The 22,676-nt window shown below is 34.9% G+C and overlaps 3 protein-coding genes across 4 annotated transcripts; 2 read left to right on the forward strand and 1 right to left on the reverse strand.

Moving 5' to 3' along the window:
* Nucleotides 1-944: 944 nt before the first annotated feature.
* Nucleotides 945-2,911, reverse strand: LOC137828584 (photosystem II D1 precursor processing protein PSB27-H2, chloroplastic). 2 transcript variants are annotated; one of them, XM_068635221.1, is made up of 4 exons: nucleotides 2,814-2,911; nucleotides 2,136-2,256; nucleotides 1,319-1,722; nucleotides 945-1,191 (listed from the first exon to the last, which is right to left on the reverse strand). In XM_068635221.1, the coding sequence occupies exons 2-4, from the start codon at nucleotides 2,215-2,217 to the stop codon at nucleotides 1,054-1,056; spliced, it is 624 nt and encodes a 207-aa protein (XP_068491322.1). In that variant the 5' UTR covers nucleotides 2,218-2,256; nucleotides 2,814-2,911; the 3' UTR covers nucleotides 945-1,053. The 2 variants fall into 2 exon arrangements, with proteins under 2 accessions (XP_068491322.1, XP_068491323.1); XM_068635222.1 differs by lacking the exon at nucleotides 2,814-2,911 and having other exon boundaries at nucleotides 2,136-2,813.
* Nucleotides 2,912-4,071: 1,160 nt separating this feature from the next.
* Nucleotides 4,072-15,211, forward strand: LOC137827727 (protein SUPPRESSOR OF GENE SILENCING 3 homolog). The gene is made up of 3 exons (XM_068634016.1): nucleotides 4,072-5,220; nucleotides 10,431-10,738; nucleotides 14,371-15,211. Exons 1-3 carry the CDS (start codon nucleotides 4,394-4,396, stop codon nucleotides 14,724-14,726), a joined length of 1,491 nt encoding a protein of 496 aa, XP_068490117.1. The 5' UTR covers nucleotides 4,072-4,393; the 3' UTR covers nucleotides 14,727-15,211.
* A 4,517-nt stretch (nucleotides 15,212-19,728) lies between these two features.
* LOC137827835 (FRIGIDA-like protein 4a) lies at nucleotides 19,729-22,676 on the forward strand. The gene is made up of 3 exons (XM_068634188.1): nucleotides 19,729-20,931; nucleotides 21,023-21,198; nucleotides 21,775-22,676. Exons 1-3 carry the CDS (start codon nucleotides 20,037-20,039, stop codon nucleotides 22,279-22,281), a joined length of 1,578 nt encoding a protein of 525 aa, XP_068490289.1. The 5' UTR covers nucleotides 19,729-20,036; the 3' UTR covers nucleotides 22,282-22,676.

Here is a 22,676-nt window from a genome sequence, read left to right on the forward strand (position 1 = left end):
AGAGTAGTCAAATTAGTTTTAATTTTTCTTAAAACAATTATTGAGTAAAATAAAGCACTTTAGCGAAAGAATTTATTTTATTAGTTTTTAACTTTGTTTAAATACTGCCTTTTCTAACACTTGAAGCTATAAAAGCTTTTAGATTATCTTTTAATGATCACCATTTTATGAAAATTTCTTTAACCCTTACGTTGGGCAGCTCCACGTTTTCTTCACTTTTCTCTCGTCGAATTTTGTTTTTTTATATTGTATCAAATTATAATCTAAACATCTAATTTTATTTAATAAGAATATATAAAATGAGGATAAGTTTTAAAAATATTATGTTATTTTTAATAGTATTAGCTATTTAAAGAATTAACAATTTCAACAATGTAAAAATGTATATTATCAATTTTCAAGAAATTATCGGTTAGTTTTATTAAATGTTTTAAATTCAAATAGCTTAACAGTTTAATATTCCGTTAACTTTGCCAAATATAGCAATTCCCCTCAATTTGAAAAATGAACATAAGAAGTTAAAAACAACATAAAATTGCTCGAAAATATGTACTAGAGGAAAATAAAAAATTTACTGCTAAAAAGTAATGTATGCTGCGGCGGAGGCATATGATTGAACATACTCCCCAGAATTGTAAATAAAGAGGAGTTTATTTTGCTGTTGGTATAAAATAATTTAACTAGTTTCTAAAATAATATTTATTATTCGATCGCAATTTAATTTTTCTTAATGCATATCATATTAACTGGTAAAATATGGAAATAAAAAGATATCTTTCGCTTTCAATATATGGACTTTAGAGATAAAGAATGCGATATAACGCATCAAGTGACTCAAATTTAGCAGTCTTCTCAGTTTGGTTACGTTAGAGAGACGGGAGAATAATCATCAACCAAAACTAGCAATCAAAATTCAGATGAAAAAAAGAAAAGTTGGATCAATCTTTCGGAACTAAATTAATTTGATTGAGGAATAATTTTGCTTAATCACATGCCATGTAGCATCCAGGGAGTTATAAATGGTGTTATTTCTATAACACTCTGGAAGATGTTCTACAAAAAATCTTCAGCTGTATTTAGGTAATCTAATATTTCAGACTTAACTTCCTGCGACAGTGGAGCTGATGGCCCTGCCTTCGAGTAAAAGTTTGCCAAAGATCTTATTACTTTCTCCAAAATAACATATGATTCCTGCAAGGCATCCAAAACATGATCATATATATACATCTTTAAAAGGGTAATCTGCAACAAAATTTCCACATATTAGTCAAGGCATTGAATTTTCAATGCTTAAAGAGTTTCAAGTAGAAATCCATACTTCTTGCACAACAGTCTGACTTCCCCGCCAACTGCCCAAATATTCCCGAATTGACTCCTTAGCTGAATCTGCATTCCTTCTAAATTTGGCAATATCATCAGTGGTTTCATTTAAAGATTCACGCAGTGTTTTCACTACTTCTCTTGCTGACTTTAAGTAAGCCTTTGGCAACACCTTTCCAGACTTTGTTTTCTCATTAGGATCAAATAATGACTTGATGGCCCCAATAACCCCTTTATCTTCGTCCTCTTTATCACCAGAATTCTCTTCAGCCCATACCACTGATGGTGATAAACCACAAGTCAAGGTAACCAGTGAAGGGCCAACACTGGCTAGAAGATGCCTGCGACTTGATGAAGCTTCCAGATGAGGCAATGCAATATTAGACCTGGATTGCAGTTTATCTGTTATATTGCAGAAGTTGTCAATAAACGTAGGACCTACTGTACTCAGTATATCATGTTGTCCTCACAAATTATGTATAATCTTGATATTGAGTCTACTTTTTTTCCTTCTTCATCAGAATAAGTCATTCTTTCTATATAATCAATCAGAAAATAACAATCCAAAATAAATATGTAATCCCTTTAGCATGACAAATAGTGAAATAGGAACCTCGAGGAAGAAGAAGAATACAGAAACAGCAAACATGCAAAATACTAAGCTATGATTGGAAACATGTTCACCGGGAACAGATCACGTCAAAATGGTTAGACGGTGCAAAAGCTACAACTAGTAGCTTTCATCCAAACGTAAAAAACCACATAAGGTGTCACCAACATGCCCTACAAAAGCATTTTGAAATTTTAGGACATACCTTCAATATCAAATCTTCTTATCCCTTCAACCGTCTTGGAATTTGTGATCGAACACATATTTGCTGCAAGGATAATTGCCATCCTCCTTTTGTAAATTTCCTCAATGCAGAGCTACATCCACTAAAAATACAAGGTAGCAGTAATCTCACAATCATGCTTGTTAAGACTCTTAACTTAGGGTATCATTCCACCAAGTTAACCCACTAAATACTCTTAAGTTAAGAGCACCATTCCACCAAGTTAATCAAGAATTTGTTTCTAGCATGGATAACTTCTTCTACAATTGAATTGACACTTGTACACATGATTATTCAAACACACAGTGATACATAACCAATTGCCCTCCTCCTCCCCCCATCCCAGCTCCGGCTACCACCCACCCGGCGCCGCCATTGGGCAAAAAAATCGGATTACAAATAAAATAAAACAAAAACTGCAATGCTCTATATAAATTCAAGAACCATACACTACCAACTAGCAAGCAACATCCGAGTACAACAATGAACGGTTCAAAATCTCGGTAGCATAACTGACAATAAAATTCCAAAAGTTTAAAGCGCATTGAGAACTTAACGACTGGATTCTGAGAGTAAAACTTTTCAAGAAATAACTGAACACAACACAGAGAACATAATTGCGTTTGGAAGATCGAAATGAAAATGCTTTGGTTTTCTTACCTGTGCTTTGCGAGCAACCACACAGCCTTATCCAAAGGGATAAGGCTAAAACCCCCATTCCACAATTCTTTATATTTCATACAGATTTTACCTGCTTCTTTACTTTTTTTTATTCATCCAAGAGCTCATTTAACCATGAATAAAAAAGGAAAAAAAAAATTCTTTTACACTAGAAAAGAAAAAAAAAACATATATTTTTGACAGCCAATTGTAATAATATTTTAAATTAAATAAATATAATTAAAATAATAATTTACTGGGTTGTGAAAAGAATGTATTTTTATTAAGTATCACTGCCCATAAAAAAAGGTTCCTTCCATTCTTTTTTTATTTCATATTTTTTTGTAAAATATATTTTTATTCCTTCCAAAAAAATAAATTTGATTTCAGTTTTTCTAAATATTATTGTAATTGGTTCTTGAGTTCCCCCTTATTGGTATAATAGAGTGTAACTCTTTCCAATTAATTTAGATGTTAACGTGGATTGCATAATTAGAACAATATATTGATAGCATAGTCCAATTTTCTAACCAAAAATATATTTGTTATTTCATGCTTTTAGATAAAAAAATATTTATTAATTAGATACGTAATATTTTTTTATAAAAGAATACCATCAGAAACAATTCATTAGCATTAACCTAATATTTATGTAAAAGGTAATACACAGTGTCTAAAATTTTGAAAAAAATAAAGTTATATATGTTATTTGTATTTTTTATGTTCCTAAGATAAATTTTGTTTTACCCTAATGGTTCTGTTATACTACTAACTCCGAATATATCACTTACATCTATAATATCTGTCTTATGAAATGAAGAAAATTAAAAGTTAAATTATCACCTATTTTGTGTGCATGTAAGGAATAGAGGAAATTACTATCCACATTTTTGTGTGTATCACAGCTCAAGTTAACAAAGTAATAGTGTGTTACATCGATAATTCTTTTAATGTGTTATACATAATTAAATTTAAATGTTTAAAGATTAAAATATTTTTTAATTAAAATAATCATCACTTATGTTAATTATTTTCTATTTATCATTATGTACGCAACAAGCAAAATTTAATTATTTAATTAAAAATTACAAAACTTATATACGTATGTATTTTTGTTCCATGTAAATAATAACCATTTTAAAATTAAATCTAAAATATTAAAACAGAATTATTAATATAATTTAAATTTTTTATTTTTAAATGACATTTCATAAAACAAACAATAGATATAATACATATGTAAATATATTCATAATGTATTTTTAGATATAATAAATTTATATCTAAAAATAGATTTTCACCTGTTAACAAACAGCAAATAAATTTTGAAGTTTTTTTGAAGAAATTTTGTTGATAATGGTGAATCAGAGGCTTGAGCTCTAAAAGAAAAGTAAAGTTGCGGTTCTTGGCAGGAGAATGTTTATTTATTTGTTTATCGTTTTTTAATCTGTTTGTTGTTTTAAAACTAAAGTGGTGGATCTGAGGTGGTAAAGTTGAGAAAGGGAAGGAGTATTGAAGCACAGAAAGCGGTGAAATTAAGCCGGTTCGGCTAAGATCCTTTGCAACCTCCTCCCTGCAGGATGGCCGGCGGCAACCATCCCAAATCCTCTCTCCATAACAAACCTCCGCCCTCCTCCGCCGCCTCCGCCTCCGCCTCCCACCGTAAATCCCGCTGGGAACCCAACTCCTCCTCCGTCAAATCCCCACCCGATCCCAAAACCTCCGCCGCCCCTTCCCCCAAACCCAAGCCCAAACCCAAACCCAATTCTAACCCTAACCCTAGCCCCAAACACCCATCCGATCACCCTTCCCTCCTTCCCTTCCCCTTCCCAGACCCCTCCCCTCTCGGCCCACCCCCTCCTCCCGCCTACGGCTTCCACATGCTTGAACGCCGTACCATCGTCCTCGCCGATGGCAGCGTCCGCTCGTACTTCGCCCTTCCCCTCGATTACCAGGACTTTGCGCCCCGCCCTCTTGACTTCCTTCACCGCTTCCCTCCGCCCCTCAGCCCCGGCCGCTTCCGCCTCCCCGACTTCCCTCCTGGCGCCTCCAAGCGCAAGTACGGCGACGACGACGGCTCCCGGGATGACCTCGCCAGGCAGAGGGAGCAGCTCCTCCGTAACGCTAATGGCCTCTCTAGGATTTCCGGCGGCGAGTTCTCTGCGGGCCCCAGCGGCGGTACCCCCCTCAAGCGTGAGTTGGTGGACCCCCCTGAGATGAGGCCCTCCAAACACTCGAGGCACGACGGGGCGAATTTCAGTAGGCACTCGCAGGTGGATCAGGACGCGTTGAAGAGAGCCTTTGTTAACTTCGCGAAGCTCATCAACGATAATGTCTCGCAGAAGAGGAGTTACTTGGAGGATGGGAAGCAGGGACGCCTTCACTGTCTTGCTTGTGGCACTGGCAGGTTTGATGCAATTCACATCATTGCCATTGTTTCTTCGAAGTTTGTCTAGCTGGTGTATTTATTTATATCGTTAAAAGCAAGGTATTAGTTCATGGCCTTGAGGGTGATATGGGCTTCGGTAGCTTCAGGCAATAGTTAGATGAACAAGAAGGAGGAGGGGATTGTATAGTATGATTATTTTACGTTGTTCTTTCCGTACAGGTTAACTTTACAACCTTACCATGACAATCGTAAGTAGGAAAATTTAGGTAACTCAGCTTCTTGCTGCTAAGATACAGGAGATTGACAACCAGTTATGTTGAAAATTTTGGAGGCACTAAATGTATGACTTGCCAGAACAAAAGATGCTTTTTTGCTCCTGAGGCGCTCCTTTTACTACCTTTTTAGCTTAGTAGATACAGGGAGACAAAAGAACTGCTAGGATTTTGGAATTTTTGTGATAACTCTAAATTAGTAAGAAATTATGTCTTTTTTTTTTGGAAGATAGATCTTTCCTGTCTTGTATATTTGTACAGTTCAGTTGAGTAGTGGAAGTTCATTACTTTTTTTCAGTTGACAACACTTACCTCTTGGATTTGTCTGGAGCTTAGGTTTTGGAAAATATTAGGTTCCTGATCCTACTGTTGTTTCCTCCTCCTGTAGCATATCGGTTCTACTACTACCACCACCTTTTTCTGTTGTTGTTTGTTCCTTTAAAGTCCAACATGCAATATCATATGCTTTTGTTATAGCCTCTTATGGCTTCAGATGTATTTTCATAAAAGATTGTTGGGGTCGTAGATATTTTCTGATATTTATAACACCAAACTAGATTAAAGTAACTAGAACTTAAGGCTGGGTCTTGATGTAATCTGTATCTTTAGAATTTTGCACTAGTAGTTCTACTACCATACATATCTTGTAATAGTCTGGATATAAGCTACATGAACACCATTCTTTCTCAAAGTCTTCAATGATCCCTCTTTCTGCAGTTGATCATAACTATCATAGTCAACATTATGAAACGCTGCTCAATTTAGATAACTGAGCTTCTTATTCTTAATGCCTTGGAGACTGACAACTAGTTATTTTTTTAACATTCGGAGGCACTAAAGGTGAGCCTTTCCTAAACCAAAGTGGTTCAACTCTTCGCCAACCCTCTTGTGCCTCCCTTGTGAGAGAATATCATTTCAGTCTTGCTGGAATCAATGTGACAATTATTTATTTCTTCTAAGATGTTTAGTTGATTGTAATAAATCTTTTACAACTTCCTTAGTGGCAGTTGTAACTGTCAGATTAGACTTTAGATAGGCTTTATATTTCTTGTGCGATAAATATCTGGTTCATTCATTTTCTGATTTTCAATATACAGAAACTTTCCAAATTCTCTCTGTTTTCTCAACATTCAACATTTTTTGACTACCTCTTGAGCTTACGTATACAAGGAGCAATGTTATCAATGTTGAAAGGCCAAATCTTCGTCATATAAATATGTCATTTTGACCTATGGTGCTTCAATAGTGGGTCTCCTTTCACATATTGGCTATGATGGTGACACAAATTCCACCATGCCATTTTGCCAGGGATACACCATTTAGCAACATGGAACCAAAGGAATTATTTGGATCTTGTTGTTTCTTCCTATTGTAGCCTATAAATTATGTTAAGAGATATGATTTATTTATATTAGAGATATGATTTGATTACATTAAATTATGAGATATTATATGATTTAATAGGGATTATCTTACCCCCCACTATTAGATATTGTTTTTGTTCTTTATCATTTGTATCTTCATTATAAGTAAGAATAATCATGTGTGTACACAACACACAAAACTCATTATATTCCTTCTTGGTTTCTATGTTCTCAACTCGGTACCATAGCGTACCATTGCTATGACCTGTTTTGTCACTAGTTCTCTTAAGAGCCTGGTAAGAAGGAAACCCTTGTGCGTGCTTTCTCTATGGATCCATTGCTCATAAGTGCAATTTTTGTTTAAACTGTGTATGTTTTCGGTTTTTTTGTTAACTTTTATTGTTCACAATAGTTCCATTGTTCATCACTAACATCATTGTTCACTATTGTGTCAATGTTCACTGCCGATGTTACTGTTCACTGATGGTGTTATGGCTCTCACCAATGTTTTTTTCTATGAGCTCTATTCAGCAAATGAGCTCCACCACTAGCAGCACTTAGTTCTGTGATGACCATTTTTTGATCTCCAACAGTCATTGTGCATCTGAGCATTCCAACGACTACTGTGTTCTCTAAGCACTTTTGCTTTCCGACAGTTGGCATGTCCCCTGATCATCTTTGGCTTTCCGGCAACGGCTACATCCTTTGAGCATTTTTGCTTTCTAGCTACCACTGAGTCCTTTCCTTTGAGCTTTTTTGGTGTCTGCCAACTGCTATGTCCTCTGATCAATTTTACTTTATGGTTGATATGGTGTCCTTTTAGCATTTTTTCTTTTTGGCAACCCTTGTCTCATCTATCAATTTTTTCTCTTTGTGAGCTACTGTGACCTGTCAAATCTTAACAAGTTTGACTCATGTGATACTCTACACATGCTCCAACTTGAAAGGAGTGTTAAAGATATGATTTGAAAGGACGAAGCATGTTGAAGATTGATTGTCACTTTGAGAAAACAAAAGTCATGTTTGGGAAATATCTAATTAGTGTCATTATGTACTTTTGACAACCAACTGACTTGCATGTTCACTAAGTGTCTCAAGAGGTCTTGTGTTGATGACATTTGTAACAGACTTGTCTCGTGTGATACATATGCTTTAGCATGATGGGGAGTGTTAGATATATGATTTGATTATGTTGAATAGGGAGATATGATATAATTTGATAGGGAAATATCTTACCAAGTATTTCCATTATTAGAGAATGATTTTGTTCCTTATTATTGTTTTTCATCTTCATTATAAATAAGAATACTCATGTGTGGCACCCAATTCATTATATTAATTCTTGATTTTTGTCTTCTCAAACTTATGGGTGGCAAAATAGACCAGCCTGCCCCACCAATGGCCTCCAAAAAGCGAGCCTGTTGGAGATGGGTTGCCATAGTCAACTTGGGTTGTTGAAGTCCTTGGCTCTCCCCATCACAGGACAAGTCCACCTTATACATACATAAATATATACATAAATATATATATATATATAATATATATATATATATATATATATATATATGGGTTAGTTGTGCCTGCATGACACAACTTCATTGTGAAGAAATCATGTATGCATAACATGACCTTGGTTATGCAAAGGTGAAGTCGTGCCACCTTGACACGACTTTGGTATTGGAGCGAAAATTGTGCCACCTTAGAACAAATTTAATTAAGGTTAATGATTTTTTTAATTGAAGTCGTGCTACCTGGGCACGGCTTCAGTTCAAATAAGAATACATTGATGTCATGCTTATGAGTATGAAGAGTTACGAGTCTTCTAGTCCATAAAAATCTCAACTGGTTTGATGGTCAGCTATGAATTTTATAATTGACACTTCTGGAAACTAGTTTTGTAATGTGATTTCATTTAGTCTGGTTCTGGTCAGGAAATCTTGTAGAAGGATCTTTGGTTAAGAGGTATAATTGGAAAATAATGAGTACTGATGTAGTCAGCCCTTGAATTCTGTGTACTTGTATATATGTTGTTTTCTGTTGTCTGTATGCAGTCATTTCCATTAGCCCTTGAACTTGTGCATTTCTGTTGTGGCTGTTATAGTTCGTTAGAAATAGTGGGAAATGGTATTTTTTGACGTGTTGTAACTATGGAGTGATTTGATGATTCCTTAGGATCTGATGGATTGAGAAACTAAATTCTTAGATCAGATATACTTGTGATGTTGCTTATCTCGTAATTCATATGCGTTTATGATTATCTTTGTTGTGGGCTAGTGGCTTGTCTTTGGAGCAATTTTGGTTGCCATATAACATGGCTAGAGCTCTTATGTTTTCCAATCTGGAATTTGTAGAACTTCTGCTTCATTTAGCTTTATATTTGTAAAAAGTTTACAGTTCTCTCTGCCTTTTAATATGGAAATGGTTGTGTTTTTGTTTTTTTTAAATAGTGTTACTTGGTTTAGATGTTGGGCCTTGGAGCAACAATATATAACCTACGGTTTAGAGGCCACGGTATCATATTGTGAAAACAGCCTCTCTGATCCAAGGGGTTTATGTATATACCCTCCTTAGATTTCACATGATGGGAAAAGTGTGTCGGTTTGCCTTTTTTTCTCCCTTTTCTCTAATGTTGCTTGATTTATAAAATGTAATACAGTGCCATCAAACTCTTAATTATTCTAATATATGAAGGCAACATAGCCTTCTCTGTTCTGTATATATTAAGTTTTTTAATATTTTGAACATGTGGTACAATGATTGTTAGAGTATTGTTATGTTATTTATTCATTAATTACAACTGGGGCAATTTTGCTGCTTGATTGTTCAAAAGAAATTTATGATGATATGGGCATTTTCTGAGGGTCATAGAGATGCTCTTGATGTAGGTTGTTCTTATCATCTTAAATACATAAGTGGGCTTCATCCATCTCTTGTCTTTTGTGGAACCTTAGAACCATGCATATATTCCTTATACACTTTATCTCCTGCTTCCTTAAGGGGATGACATTTTCTTCTGAGTTTTCTCGCTTACCTGTTCTTTTTGTACTGAAATTTAGCCTTGTTACAAGTCCTAGGTTATGCCCAGTCAATTTTCTTTAGTTCATTGCTTCTGAAGTTCAGTCTTTGGCATCGTTGGTGACTTGAACTTTTACATCTTCACAAATAATTGAACTCTTTTTAGAACAGAAACTTTGGTGATAATTTTCTTTACCAAATAGAGTTACCCTTCTGTATCTCTTTAGAGAGAGCAATGTACCTTTATATTGCACAGAAAGGAATAATTTTTCTATGTTGTCAATTTGTCTTTGAAAATCTTGGTATCTGCAACTGTTTGGGACCAAGCTCAATTTGTAGTGTTGATTAGAACTTTCACGAGTGGTGCTTCTCCACTCTTGGATCTTCTTAAGTAGGACCTTGGTGCTTTGATGTACTTTAGGATGTTGGTTCTCTGTGTGACTTCAGAAAGAACATCCTAGGATTTAAATCTAAATGAAAGGAAATTAATATGTACTTTTACTTTACCTTTTCTGTGTACTTACAGGATGAAACCCTAAAATATATTCTTCAATGCCCTTGATATTCCAACTTTCAGGTCTGCTAAAGATTTTCCAGATATGCATTCTCTCATTATGCACACTTACAACTCAGATAATGCTGATTCACAAGTTGATCATTTGGGATTGCACAAAGCTCTGTGTGTCTTAATGGGTTGGAACTACTCAAAGCCTCCAGATAACTCAAAGGCGTATCAGTTTTTATCCTCTGATGAAGCAGCTGCAAATCAGGATGATTTGATCATGTGGCCACCTTTGGTGATCATTCATAACACAAATACCGGAAAAAATAGAGATGGCCGTATGGAGGGTTTGGGAAACAAAACAATGGATAATAAAATTAGAGGTATAATGTGAACCTCCATTTTTTATCGTCTTCTATTATGATGTCTCTGTTAACGGTGGCAATGAGCTCAGGAAAATCTTTCTTGCATGCATACTGAGTGGACCCTTTAGAGCAGTTTCAGTAGTTAGTTACCTTTCCCAATATTTCTTTTAGCCAAACTCTGCTTTAGGCTGATGTCTAATGGAATTTCTTTTGGCATTATCTCTTCAAAGATAAGGAGATGAGAAGCCATTTTGATCTTATAGGATTTGCCATCAACATCAAACTAGAAACTTGGACATTAGAGACCCGTCTCGTCCATAATTTAAAATACAAATTTTGATTTTATTTTACTATATTTGACTTTCCATTAATATCAAAGAGTTTTTGGAGTTGATTCTTCTGTCAAGGTTGCTCTTTTGCATTTTTTTTTAATTTTGCATAGTAATGAGTCCTGTCTAATATATTGGTTATTTCTTTTTTATTTTTGTCTTTTTAATTTCAGTAGTGTTTACTGCTCCCCTATCAGTTTGACATAAGTAGTAGAAGCTGTTAACTTATATTCACTGTTTTTTGTTTTCATTAGATCTAAAAAATATAGTTAGTTTCTCTGTAACTTTCTGATATTCTGTTTTGGTATGTAAAAAAAAAAAGTTTTTTATGTGCAGCTATTAGCTCTCATTGGCTGAACTTGTTTCACTCTAAATCCATGGATGCATTTCCATTATAGCTTTGACAAGATTATGAAATTGTTGATAAGTTTTTTATTTTACCCTTCTTGATTTACTTGAATTAAGTTTTCAGAATTTTTGTCATAATGCATTGATGCTTGAGTTGAGTAGATGGGTTAGATTTGTTAGATTGTTTATGTTAAATTTATATATTCATTAAATTTCCTTAGAGTCAAACTGAATGCTATTTTGTATTCATTTTTGGATTGATTTTGGGTTGTCTGGGTGTAATTGTTTTAGTAACTCCTAGGTATATCTTCCTCAGGATTCAACTTCTCAATAATCAATACAGATCACTCTTGATTTAGAGCGTGACTAGAGTTCATTGGAGGGATGTTTGATACTCGAACAGGAGTCACATCTCATAGTTGGTTAGGTGGCAGAAGCAAAGTTCATGCATGCCAAAGTGTGTGTATAGGGGCATCTAACTACAATCACATGGTGAAAATTGTGTTGATGTTAAGTGACAAGCATGTGTATCTGTGTCTATGTTTGAGCACGTAGCTTTGTGTGGGGGCACTATGTTATTCCTCCACATGATGATATAATATGTGCTTTTTTAGTCGAAATATATAGAGAAGTTATTTCATAGATTCATTTCCAATAACGACCATTGTACTCCTTTCCATTGAACTTCATGATGACTCCTCTCCTTTATACCCGGCTTCTTCCACAAAAGGAACTACTAAACATTGGTCCGAATTCATCATCAGTTTGGTTTGTTACATGTTCTGGATCTCTAAAACTTCCCTTCCACTCCACCCATTCTTTGGATATCTTTTATAATTGCACACTGAACTGAGAACTGGAAAGCAATGGTGAGTAGCTCAAAATGGGTTTTGGCACAAAGATACTGTCATTGACAAACAAATATGGGATCCTTTAAAACAGTCCTTTCCTTTAAACAAGTTTAAGCAATAACTGGTACAAGGACATATAAGCCAAAAAATAGAGTATAAAATAGAGTTTGGATTTGATGAATTTTTTTAATTTAAATTTATTTCTTCTGCAGAAGTTTTCTTAATTTTGGTGTTAGTTGAGTAAGCTTACTTTTTGGAAGCCTAAAATGTTTACCCATGCCTCCATTGTGTAGCACATTATGTTGACTGTATATGTGACCTGAATGGAAACATGTCTTTACGGCCCCTCTCTCATAATTTGAATTATTGGATGATTCTTCTGTTTAATTTTAAGTTCGTTTGGTTAGCTTTAAAGTTGTTTTCTTGGTAGATAGATGAGAGTTGTTCATGAATAGATCTTTCTACTTAGATTGCATAACTGCTAGGGGATATTTATTTGTTACCTGTGCATTTATGCATGCACAATTGTGTTCATATCTCGATGACAGTTGATTGTACAACAAGGAAAGTAGGACGTGATTGTTATTAACTATGCTATTCTAGTAGGATGTGTTGCTCTTCATGTTGTGCCCAAGTTTTCCGATGTTAATCTAGTTCTTGCTTAAGTGTGTTCTTCATTTGATTTGATACCTAGCCTTGAGGGAATGTTTTTGAATTGAATTGTGTGTCTGGACATATGAATGTCCATTCATTTGTGTAAGTATGCACGAATGTAGCTGTGCATTTATGCCCATGCCTATATTGATATTTTAATGATGGTAGGTTGGATAACAAGAAAGAAGTTTTGGTGATTGTTATTGTAGGACAACTCTTCACTTGTGTATAATTTCTGCTTAACTATGTTGTTTTTGCATCAAGCACCGAGAGTGTTTATTTTGCGATGGAGAATATTAAGTTGTGCATGTGCATATCTTTCTTACCTGTCCATTTATGCATGCCAACATGTAGCAGATCGATTATGCACACACATAAACTACATTGTTTTAGCACATATTGTAGTATTGATGTTATATATAGAGATCGAAATTCAAATTATATTTGTAGCTTGTCTGCATTTTTAACTAGTCAAGGTAATGCAACTGCCTTGATGTTGAACAAGGTGAAAAGAGTTTATTTTTTATCTATGGGTTTCCTGACCCGGATTCTGCTTTTAATTTATATGAATAATGCTGTACACGTCTAGTGTTTTTTTCTACCTGATGTCATTCAAATGGAATTTTCAGCCTGGTCTGGCTTTACTATCTGTCAAATCTCAGTGACTGACGTGAAGTGTTACTTCTTTCTGCTTGCATATACTTTTTCTTTTGAGGTGGACTTGTTCCATTTTTTCTCATCTCTCACTTTTCTAGCTCCATGTAATTGTAACTAGTATCTCTTAACTCTCTTTTTTATCAACTACTAGCTTGTGAGTTCAACTAATCTCTGTGAATCGTGATTGTAGTCTTACTGCAAGTTCTTGTGTACTTTGTTCTTTTAAATAGCTATAAGCTTATTCTCTTAAACTCTCTTTTTCATCACCTTCTAACTTGTGAGTTCAGCTAATCTTTGTAAATCGTGATTGTAGTTGTACTGCAAGTACTTAGTTGGTTATTTTGTTCTTTTAAGCTAATTCAGTTTAGACCTGTTTTTGGTTATATTATGTTATATTGACATTAGTCTGTTTTGGCCTAATCAAATAAACCATCTATATGGATGAGTAGAAATTTAGATGATACAGAAAATCTATCTCCAACAGTCCATTTGCTTGCCCATGATTTCTAGTCTCTTGATTTAGATAGTTTGCTCACTGGTCTGCCCTTTGTTTTCTCTCTTCTACTTCCCTCAGATTTCACTCCCTCTTAGTTTTCCTTGACTAACATTAATTTTGTTGGGCATAAAATCTCCTCGGTGATGATGTAAATTAGTTGGTCTAAGTGCCTTTGATGGCAGCATTTATGCAAACGCTCCTTGTTAGGAAGCACCTAACAAATTCTAAAGTTTATTTTTCCATCATCCTCTCATATCTGATGATACAGTGAGCTTTTATATTTTTTCCATCTGATATTCATACATGGTTTTCCAGAGCTTGGATTTATGGGTGGCAAATCAAAGTCATTATATGGAAGAGATGGTCATTTGGGCGTAACACTGGTTAAATTTGCTGGGGACCAATCAGGCTTTAAGGAGGCCATTCGACTTGCTGAGCACTTTGAGAAGGAAAACCATGGACGCAACGATTGGGCCCGTGTGCAGTCACAAACATTAGGAAAGGATGATGAGAATAATGCAAACCTTGTTAAGGTGGATGAGAAAAAAGGAGAGAAAAGGAGGGTCTTGTATGGGTATCTTGGGACTGCTTTTGATCTTGACAAAGTTGATTTTGACACAAGGAAGAAGGCTGCCATAGAGAGCAGGAGAGAATACAAACCACCCATGTAGTGTTTGGACTATATGCCAATGTAAAATGGGATACATGGAAAGTCTTTCCAGTTGCATAGAGACGATTCCTGAAGATGATAAAAGCTTTTATGTATTGTGCTGACCGTTTCAATGTACGATAGGAGGCAGCGTTGCCATCATTTTTATTTTAATTCTAAATTTATGCTGAATTTCCTGCCATAGTTGCTATTTAGGTGCATTAAGAAGATTTGCATGCCTTTACACCATCTGACAACCTGGAACGCACTATCACTAAAAGTCAATGACTGGTGTCCAAAGTCTTAGTCTTATCCTAGCTTTTCCCCATGTTGGCTGGGAACTCTTTGTATACAGTTTACATTTTTTAATTACAATGGTGGGGCATGGAAATATGTACTCATGATTCCTGCGAACTCTGTAAATCCCTTATCAGTAGCCCTCCTTATTGATTATTTGCAGTTCAGCTTAATTGATAGAGGAAACCCTCTATCCACTGCAAATTCCTAGTTGATTGTGTTCGTTTCCTCTATTTTTGCTTTCAACCTTTCTTTGAATTTGTCGACAAGGCTGTAGAAGGAGGGCTCTTTGGTGATATAACCTAAAGTTCAAATAAAGAAGGTTATGGTGGAGTTAATGGATGTTGGATTCATAGCAACGATCACCACTTAGTGATTCTATTCCAGCTTACTAAAGTTAAAGGCACCAATGCATATTTTTTATATATTATTCTCACAACAAGTGGTGTTCAGAAATTATTTGTCATAGAAATAAGTGGATTCTATTTGAGTTGGAAGTAAAGCTAGATCTTGGTGTCCGTACACCAGCGAAAGTAGTGTCTATGAATAACTGCAGATGATATACTCTGGTCTGGCTACAATATTTGCTGGGGGATGTAGTTTATCTCTTGTTCGTAAGATAAATAGGATTGTGTTATTTTCAAGCGATCTCGTTTCTATAGTGAGTATAATGTATTCATCTTAGATTTAATTTATAGTATATTATAATTATGTTATTAAACTTAAATGGTAAATACATCTTCACCCAGAATGCAACTTCGCATCTGAGGACCCTTTTTTAGAGACATTAATAATTATCTTTAGGGTTTAAGACATTTTCGGCTTCTTATTCTTGGGATGTTAATAAGCATTCAGATACACGTGTGTTATTGGATAACTTCTTATGCTCCATTTTTATCTTGTTAATAGTGCTTAGTTAAGGGGAAGCATTTGGGCAATGGAGACACAGTATTCAATGTGTTTCCAAAACTAACCACTGTTCTTGCTACATTGGTTCAAAAAATATACAAGAATTTTTTTTTATTGAGAAACATGTGAGCACAATACGTAATTATAGGGGAATGTATTTATCTGTAGTTGAATAAAATATTTTTTTCTCAATTCTTTAACCAATACCTTTAGGATATTAATTAGAATTTGCTTTTAATTTTTTAACATTATAATTTTATATTTCATATATTTTGTTATAAAAACATCCCTTTTTTAGCATTACAAAGAAAAGTTAAAAGCAGCCTTTCTCCCCACCAGTTTATTGGTCTGTTCCCTTATATATATATATATACACACACACACGCACAACAATTCTTACTTTGTAGATATGTTTAAATGACCAAAAAAGGACATTTCTTTATCTAGTATTTTCTTATTTTGGTTTCTTCATGTTTACCCTTCATTTAAATAAGTTTAGTTGATTATATGCATTTAAATGAGTCCAATGTTTATACATTGTTAATTAAATAAGTTATTGATATGATTTTAATGATAATGGTTATAACAGTTAATAAATTTATCGTCTATGATAATTTATGATGAGAAGAAAGTGAAAATGGTATTAGATTGTTAGTGTATAATTTGTTTGTTCTTTAACTATCAGCTAATTATATTGCTGATATCTTTAAATGTAAATAATGTATTGTCTAATATTTCTCTCTCTCTCTCTCTCTCTCTCTATATATATATATATATATATATATATATATATATATATATATATAAGTATTCCAGTTGGTGTTTTGATTATCCTGGTTTGCCGTTTTACCCAAATGTAACTTCAATTTATCGTCGCTATTAAAACTCAGTTCACATTATTTTTTTGGTAGAGATTTTAGCTTCCTTTCAGTAGTAATGATTTTCATTCATCAACATGGAAACCTAATTAGGCCTAGAAGTGCCTGAAAAATCATGTATGCTTTTATTTATTTTTATTTATGCTCATTTAAAGCAAATGCATGTTTTTATTTTTTATTCTTGTGCTCGTAGAAAACCAATTTATGTGTTTTTGAATTGGCAGGGTCACTAAAGAAATTAGTTTTATTTAACAAAATGAACAAGATACTCGCATGAATTTTTATATTAAACTGTATTATATACGGAATAAACCTCTTGAAACTCTTATATTTGTATCTGTGCGTTAGCATTATCTTTTTAGGGATGATATAATCAATACTGTGTTTTTGGGAAGTCTAAGCCCAGAAATTAAAGTAACCTTTTTTAAGTTTCCAGAGTATATTAACGTGTTCGTGAATGATAGAATCCCCTTATCATAAAGGGGTTTACATATATGTATAAATAATTACTTTTCAAAGTTGGTATAAATGCACAATTACTCTTGACATTCATGTATATGAATAATATAGCCATCTCCAAATCAAATTTTTGTTTAGTTTAATTAGTTTTAAGGAGAAAATAATAGTAACTTGTGTGTTAAGAATATTTTTACGATTTTTTTTACTAAAAAAGCAAGGACGCTTCAAAACAATATAATATGATTTTTTTATCAAATATGTTGGTGTACTCTCTCGTAATTTCCAAACATTTTCTATAATTTTTTTTTAAAATGTAGGAGTATCTATATATTATACGATTATGAATTATATAAATTAGTAATGTGCACAACTATGTTTTAAATTATTTTTTGAAATAGAAAGATGTTTTTCATAATTGATTCACAATGATTTTTTTCTTATTTTTATAATCATAATAACAATTTATATAATAAAATTTGAATTTTTAAAAAATTACTGTATTTTTTAAAAAAAAATTATGTTAGAACCATACTAAAATTGTAAGAAATTTAATAAATACTTTTTGAATTGGACACTTCATAGATACATGGTTTACATGTATCATATGAATGTCGGTCTATTGTACACCGACACATCATTTAAAAAATTTCACAACAAAGAAAATGAAAAAGGCTGAAAGGATAATGTGATAGAAGGAAATATAAGAGAATTTAGAAAGAAATAAGTATTATTAATTGAAAGAGTGGAATCTAAAAAGAGAGATGGAAGTGGAGGGAGAATTATAGGTTATCCTAACAGGGACAGAGATTTGTAAGCATGCATGTGTCTGTGTGTGATAGCAGGTGCTGTACAATGTTTATAGTGTTTGTCTGTTTTTAATCCTTTCCTTTTAATTTAATTTAAATTACTCTCTTATCTTTCATTCTCTTCACTCACTTTTACCACTTTATCTGACTCTTCCCATGTGGAGCTCCACTCCTCTCTGTCTCTTTCTGTCATCAGATCCATCTTCGATTTCTGGGAAAGTTCTTTCTCTTCTCTTCTCTTATCTTCTCTTCTCTCTACCATTTATACACAACTATTCTACATTCTTTCATCCCATACGCCCCTATTCCAATGTTTCCTAGGACACTCTCCTTTACACTCTCACAATCATTTTTATGGATTTTTCACCATAACTAATTTCTAAAATATTCTTCTGCCAACTCACTTCAACATTTCAATTATCATTCTTTTCAAGACAAATTTTAACTTTATTCTTCCCTTCTCATCAATTTTATTCTATACTCTAATTTTACCACCTCTATTTCTAACTAAAAATGTAACTTTTCATGTCTCTCAAGATTACCATGTTATTCTCAGCATTTGTATCTATGATTGAAATCAAAATATTTTCACACATTTAATAAAAAAAATTATATTGTTCCCACATCATATTAATAAAAGTAAAAATAATAGAATCTTATTAAATGTTTATTAAAAAAACTGTACTGTCTTTTCTTCTTTTCTCAAGCATTAAACTAAAGTAATTAGTATGTTTAGTTCAGTTTATACGTTCTCAGTCAAACAAAAAGGAATGGTTATCTGAGTCAAACAATTTAAATTAACTTTCTAATTTTTAATTATTATTATTACCGTTATATCTTATTTTAATTGTACAATTTGATGTGATACTTATAGTTAATATATAATTAAAGATAAAAAAAAATTAATAAGATAAATAAAAATAAATTGATAGGATGATTCAAATAGATTAATTGAATAAATACAGTCTTAACTGGAACATACCCTTGAGTATTTGATTGCAAGTTTGGCTTGGTAGTGGGCACTGTATATTGCTCTGAGTATATTTATAATCAACTAGCATACTATGATTAATATCTTTGTTATCTATTATTTTATTATTATCAAAATAAAAATAACAGTTATCAACATAAAAATAATAATTTGGACAATAAATTTTGTAATAAAAAATAAGATAATCAAATAAATGTTTTGAGTTAAAATTAATTTGTATAAATTAAAATGGAGTGTAAAATTGTTTATGTTAACGTAAATAAATTTTAATTTATAAATAAATAATTATTTTAAACGTGTTTTTAAGGAAATTCTTCCCAATAAACTGTTGATATTTATAATTATTCTTATCAAGGAATGCTACTATTTTTTAGATTAAGAGATTTATTTCTTTACAATTATTTTAATATTTTAGATTCAACATTTTTAACGTGTTGATATGAAACTTGTTTAAGGATTTTTAAAATTTTAATTAGGTTTATTGAATCGTGATTTTTATTTTACATAATAATATCTGATTAAATTAGAGTACTTAAACTTGTACAAAAAGAGTGTATTTGAGTTTTTACTTCCTTATTTGCAGGGCTATTATACTTTTGAAACATTATCTAAAAGCAGATATAAAGAAAACAAGTATATACTATATACGGCAACATGTGTGTTTGTTTTATTATTTTGAAAAGTGAAAATGAATAATTTATAGAAACTAATATCAAGCTGGCCTAGTTTGTTTCCCTGTACGCACACCCAGCGCATTATAGCATCGCCCCTCAACCACCTTTTTCAGACAACGACAACACGTGTCTCCACCTTACCCATCCACGTCAGCAGAGGCTCTTTCCCTCACTCTTCATTTCATTTTACCAGCACCACCTTTACTCTTTGTTTCGTTGCTTCTTTCTTTCTTCTCTGATTGATTGAACGCAGTGAGTGAGTTAGTGAGTGAGCGAGCGAGATAGGGTTTTCGTGTGTTCTCTCTTCAGTTCGCGACCATGGGGTCCATCCCCGATCCTGGCGAGTTGAGCGAGTTGACTCAGCCGAGCTTCGACGAGTTCCAGCGCCAAACCTCTCTCATGACCAGCTGCACCCTCCTCTGGAAGGAGCTCTCCGACCACTTCTCCTCTCTTGAGGAGGACCTCAAGCACAAATCCGAAGCCCTAAAAGGTAAGATGCGGACGCTCGACACTGCAACCTCTGACTCCCTCCGCCTGCTCGACCGCCGCGAAACATCCCTCGACGCCACGCTCCAGATCGCCCTCCGCACGCTCGACACGCGCCGCACAGCTGCCCTATCCTCTTTCCTCGACGACCACGCGGACGACGGCGGCGGCGAGGTTGACGACGCCACCGGCCTCGTCCTCAAACTGAAGTCCTTCTGTCTCCGCATGGATGCCTTCGGCTTCTGGACCTTCCTCAGCGCCAAGAAGAAGGAGCTCGACGGATTACGCGCCGAGGTCCCCGTCGCCCTCGCAGAATGCGTCGATCCGGCCAAATTCGTCCTGGAGGCCATCTCCGAAGTCTTTCCGGTCGACAAGAGAGGGGAGAAGCCCGGCCACGACCTAGGCTGGGCTTGCGTCCTTGTCCTCGAGTCTCTGATTCCTGTCGTTGTCGACCCGGTCATCGGAAAATCGAGGCTGTTGGTCACCCCCACCGTGAAGGAGCAGGCCACGGAGATAGCGGAAACTTGGAAGGCCATCTTGGAGGAGCGTGGCGGCGTGGAAAACGTGAAGACACCTGACGTCCACACATTCTTGCAGCACGTGGTTACCTTCGGTATTGTCAAGAACGAGGACTTGGATTTGTACAGGAAGCTTGTTATTGCTTCCGCTTGGAGGAAACAGATGCCGAAGCTTGCGCTTTCGCTTGGTCTTACTCAGCAAATGCCTGGTATAGTTACAATTACGGTTCTCCGCAAATTGATTTTGTGGATTTGTTGTTTGTTTGCTGAAAGTGTTGTGTTTGCGTGTATTGTTTCTAGATATGATTGAAGAGTTGATCAGCAAAGGGCAGCAGCTTGATGCGGTTCATTTTACATATGAAGTGGGTCTTGTGGACAAGTTCCCTCCTGTTCCCTTGTTGAAGTCTTTTCTCAAGGATGCTAAGAAAGTTGCGGCTTCTATTTTGGAAGATCCTAATAATGCAGGCCGAGCAGCGGTATTTTTCCCTTTTTGTCTTTGCTTATGCGTGGTTTGGTTTGGTTTAGTACTTGAACGAGTAAAACTTTTCCAGAAGTTAATTCTAGCGCATAGGAAAGTAGTTTAATTCGGTTTATTTCGTTCTTCTAGTAAAGGTTATGGAGTAGTTTATTCAAATCAGCCCTTACTAGTTCGATGTGTGGAGGCTGAACTTTCTTTTCTTTCATGCTTGACGAGTATAGCTGTGAATGTGTAGTTGGTGCTTCGAACATGTTTTCTATTTTTGGTTTATTTTGTATAGACAGAGGATGCAGCTTATTAGAAAGAATATGGCTAGGATTCAGTTTTAGATAGGGGAATAGAGTGGTGATATCTTTCAGGGTCTTAGTGTTAGTACTTGGTTAGATACTGATCTGATTTCTGATTCTTCTCATCTATTTGTGTTGCTTCTTTGATTAGTTGGAAGAAAAAAAAGGGCAGGAAATGGTAAAAGCGCTCTATTTGTGTGGTGTTGTTTTTTCGAGTTATTAGAAGAGGTGGGTTTAATATATTAACGATCTTTTTGTTTTTTTCCGTGTTGAATGAAATTTGGCAGTACCTAGCTGCAAGGAAAGAGCAGTCTGCACTCAGGGCTGTGATTAAATGCATTGAAGAATACAAACTTGAGGCTGATTTCCCTCCAGAAAATCTGAAGAAGCGACTTGAACAGTTGGAGAAGGTGAAGACAGTGAAGACCGAGAAAAGGAAACCGGTTGCTGTTCCTGCCAATAAGAGAACTCGAGCAAGCAACAGCAATGGAGGTCCAATGCCACCAGCCAAAGCTGGGCGTTTGACGAATGCGTATGTATCATCTTTCCCTGCTGCTCCTACATTTGTTAGGTCTCCTTCACACGGGCAATACCCAGCTGCTCTTCCACCATACCCTTCCCCACCCCACATGTATGGCAGCAGAAGTCCCCCAGCAAATCCTTATGCTGCTTATTCGCCCGAGCCTGCACCAGCTATTGCAGGGTCTTACCCAGCGGCTCCTATGAACTATCCTGCATATGGTGGCTATGGAAATGTCTTGGCACCCACTTATCAGCAGGCTTACTACCGATAGAAATGACAACCCTCGAAGATGGTAACCACTGATATGACGACCTTGATCCAATTTACTTTCGCAATGTTGTTTGTAATCACTAACCGTTTAACGGTAGCAGTTCTGTGTGTTAATTATAACTACTGTCCCACTTCCTGCTCTGCATGGGGAGAAGCTGTATTTCTAATGTTGATCCCATAGTACTAGGTGATTGTGGAAAGTAACTAGGACGGCCAAGAAACATCAGAAACTCAACTACCACTGTTCGGTTTAGTTGTAGAAAGACTTACTGTGTTTACATTATATGCTTATCTTGGGATCGAACTGAAGGAAAACAAAAAAAGAAAAAAGGTAATCTGTTTCTTGGCAGCTGTTGACTATGGTATAAAGACTATAAAGGAAATAATTTTGTCTGA

The sequence above is a fragment of the Phaseolus vulgaris genome, chromosome 7 (genome assembly GCF_000499845.2).
Source record: "Phaseolus vulgaris cultivar G19833 chromosome 7, P. vulgaris v2.0, whole genome shotgun sequence".
In the NCBI taxonomy this organism is placed as follows: domain Eukaryota; kingdom Viridiplantae; phylum Streptophyta; class Magnoliopsida; order Fabales; family Fabaceae; genus Phaseolus; species Phaseolus vulgaris.

Bases quoted from the DNA above. Each gene is read 5' to 3' on its own strand.
- LOC137828584 (XM_068635221.1), bottom strand. From the start codon at position 2,217: ATGGCAATTATCCTTGCAGCAAATATGTGTTCGATCACAAATTCCAAG. The intron at 1,723-2,135 runs GTATGTCCTAAA...GCAATATAACAG, and splicing joins AAGAAGATTTGATATTGAAG to ATAAACTGCAATCCAGGTCT. The intron at 1,192-1,318 runs GTATGGATTTCT...GATGCCTTGCAG, and splicing joins GTCAGACTGTTGTGCAAGAA to GAATCATATGTTATTTTGGA.
- LOC137827727 (XM_068634016.1), top strand. From the start codon at position 4,394: ATGGCCGGCGGCAACCATCCCAAATCCTCTCTCCATAACAAACCTCCG. The intron at 5,221-10,430 runs GTTTGATGCAAT...TCCAACTTTCAG, and splicing joins CTTGCTTGTGGCACTGGCAG to GTCTGCTAAAGATTTTCCAG. The intron at 10,739-14,370 runs GTATAATGTGAA...ATGGTTTTCCAG, and splicing joins AATGGATAATAAAATTAGAG to AGCTTGGATTTATGGGTGGC.
- LOC137827835 (XM_068634188.1), top strand. From the start codon at position 20,037: ATGGGGTCCATCCCCGATCCTGGCGAGTTGAGCGAGTTGACTCAGCCG. The intron at 20,932-21,022 runs GTATAGTTACAA...TATTGTTTCTAG, and splicing joins TCTTACTCAGCAAATGCCTG to ATATGATTGAAGAGTTGATC. The intron at 21,199-21,774 runs GTATTTTTCCCT...GAAATTTGGCAG, and splicing joins ATAATGCAGGCCGAGCAGCG to TACCTAGCTGCAAGGAAAGA.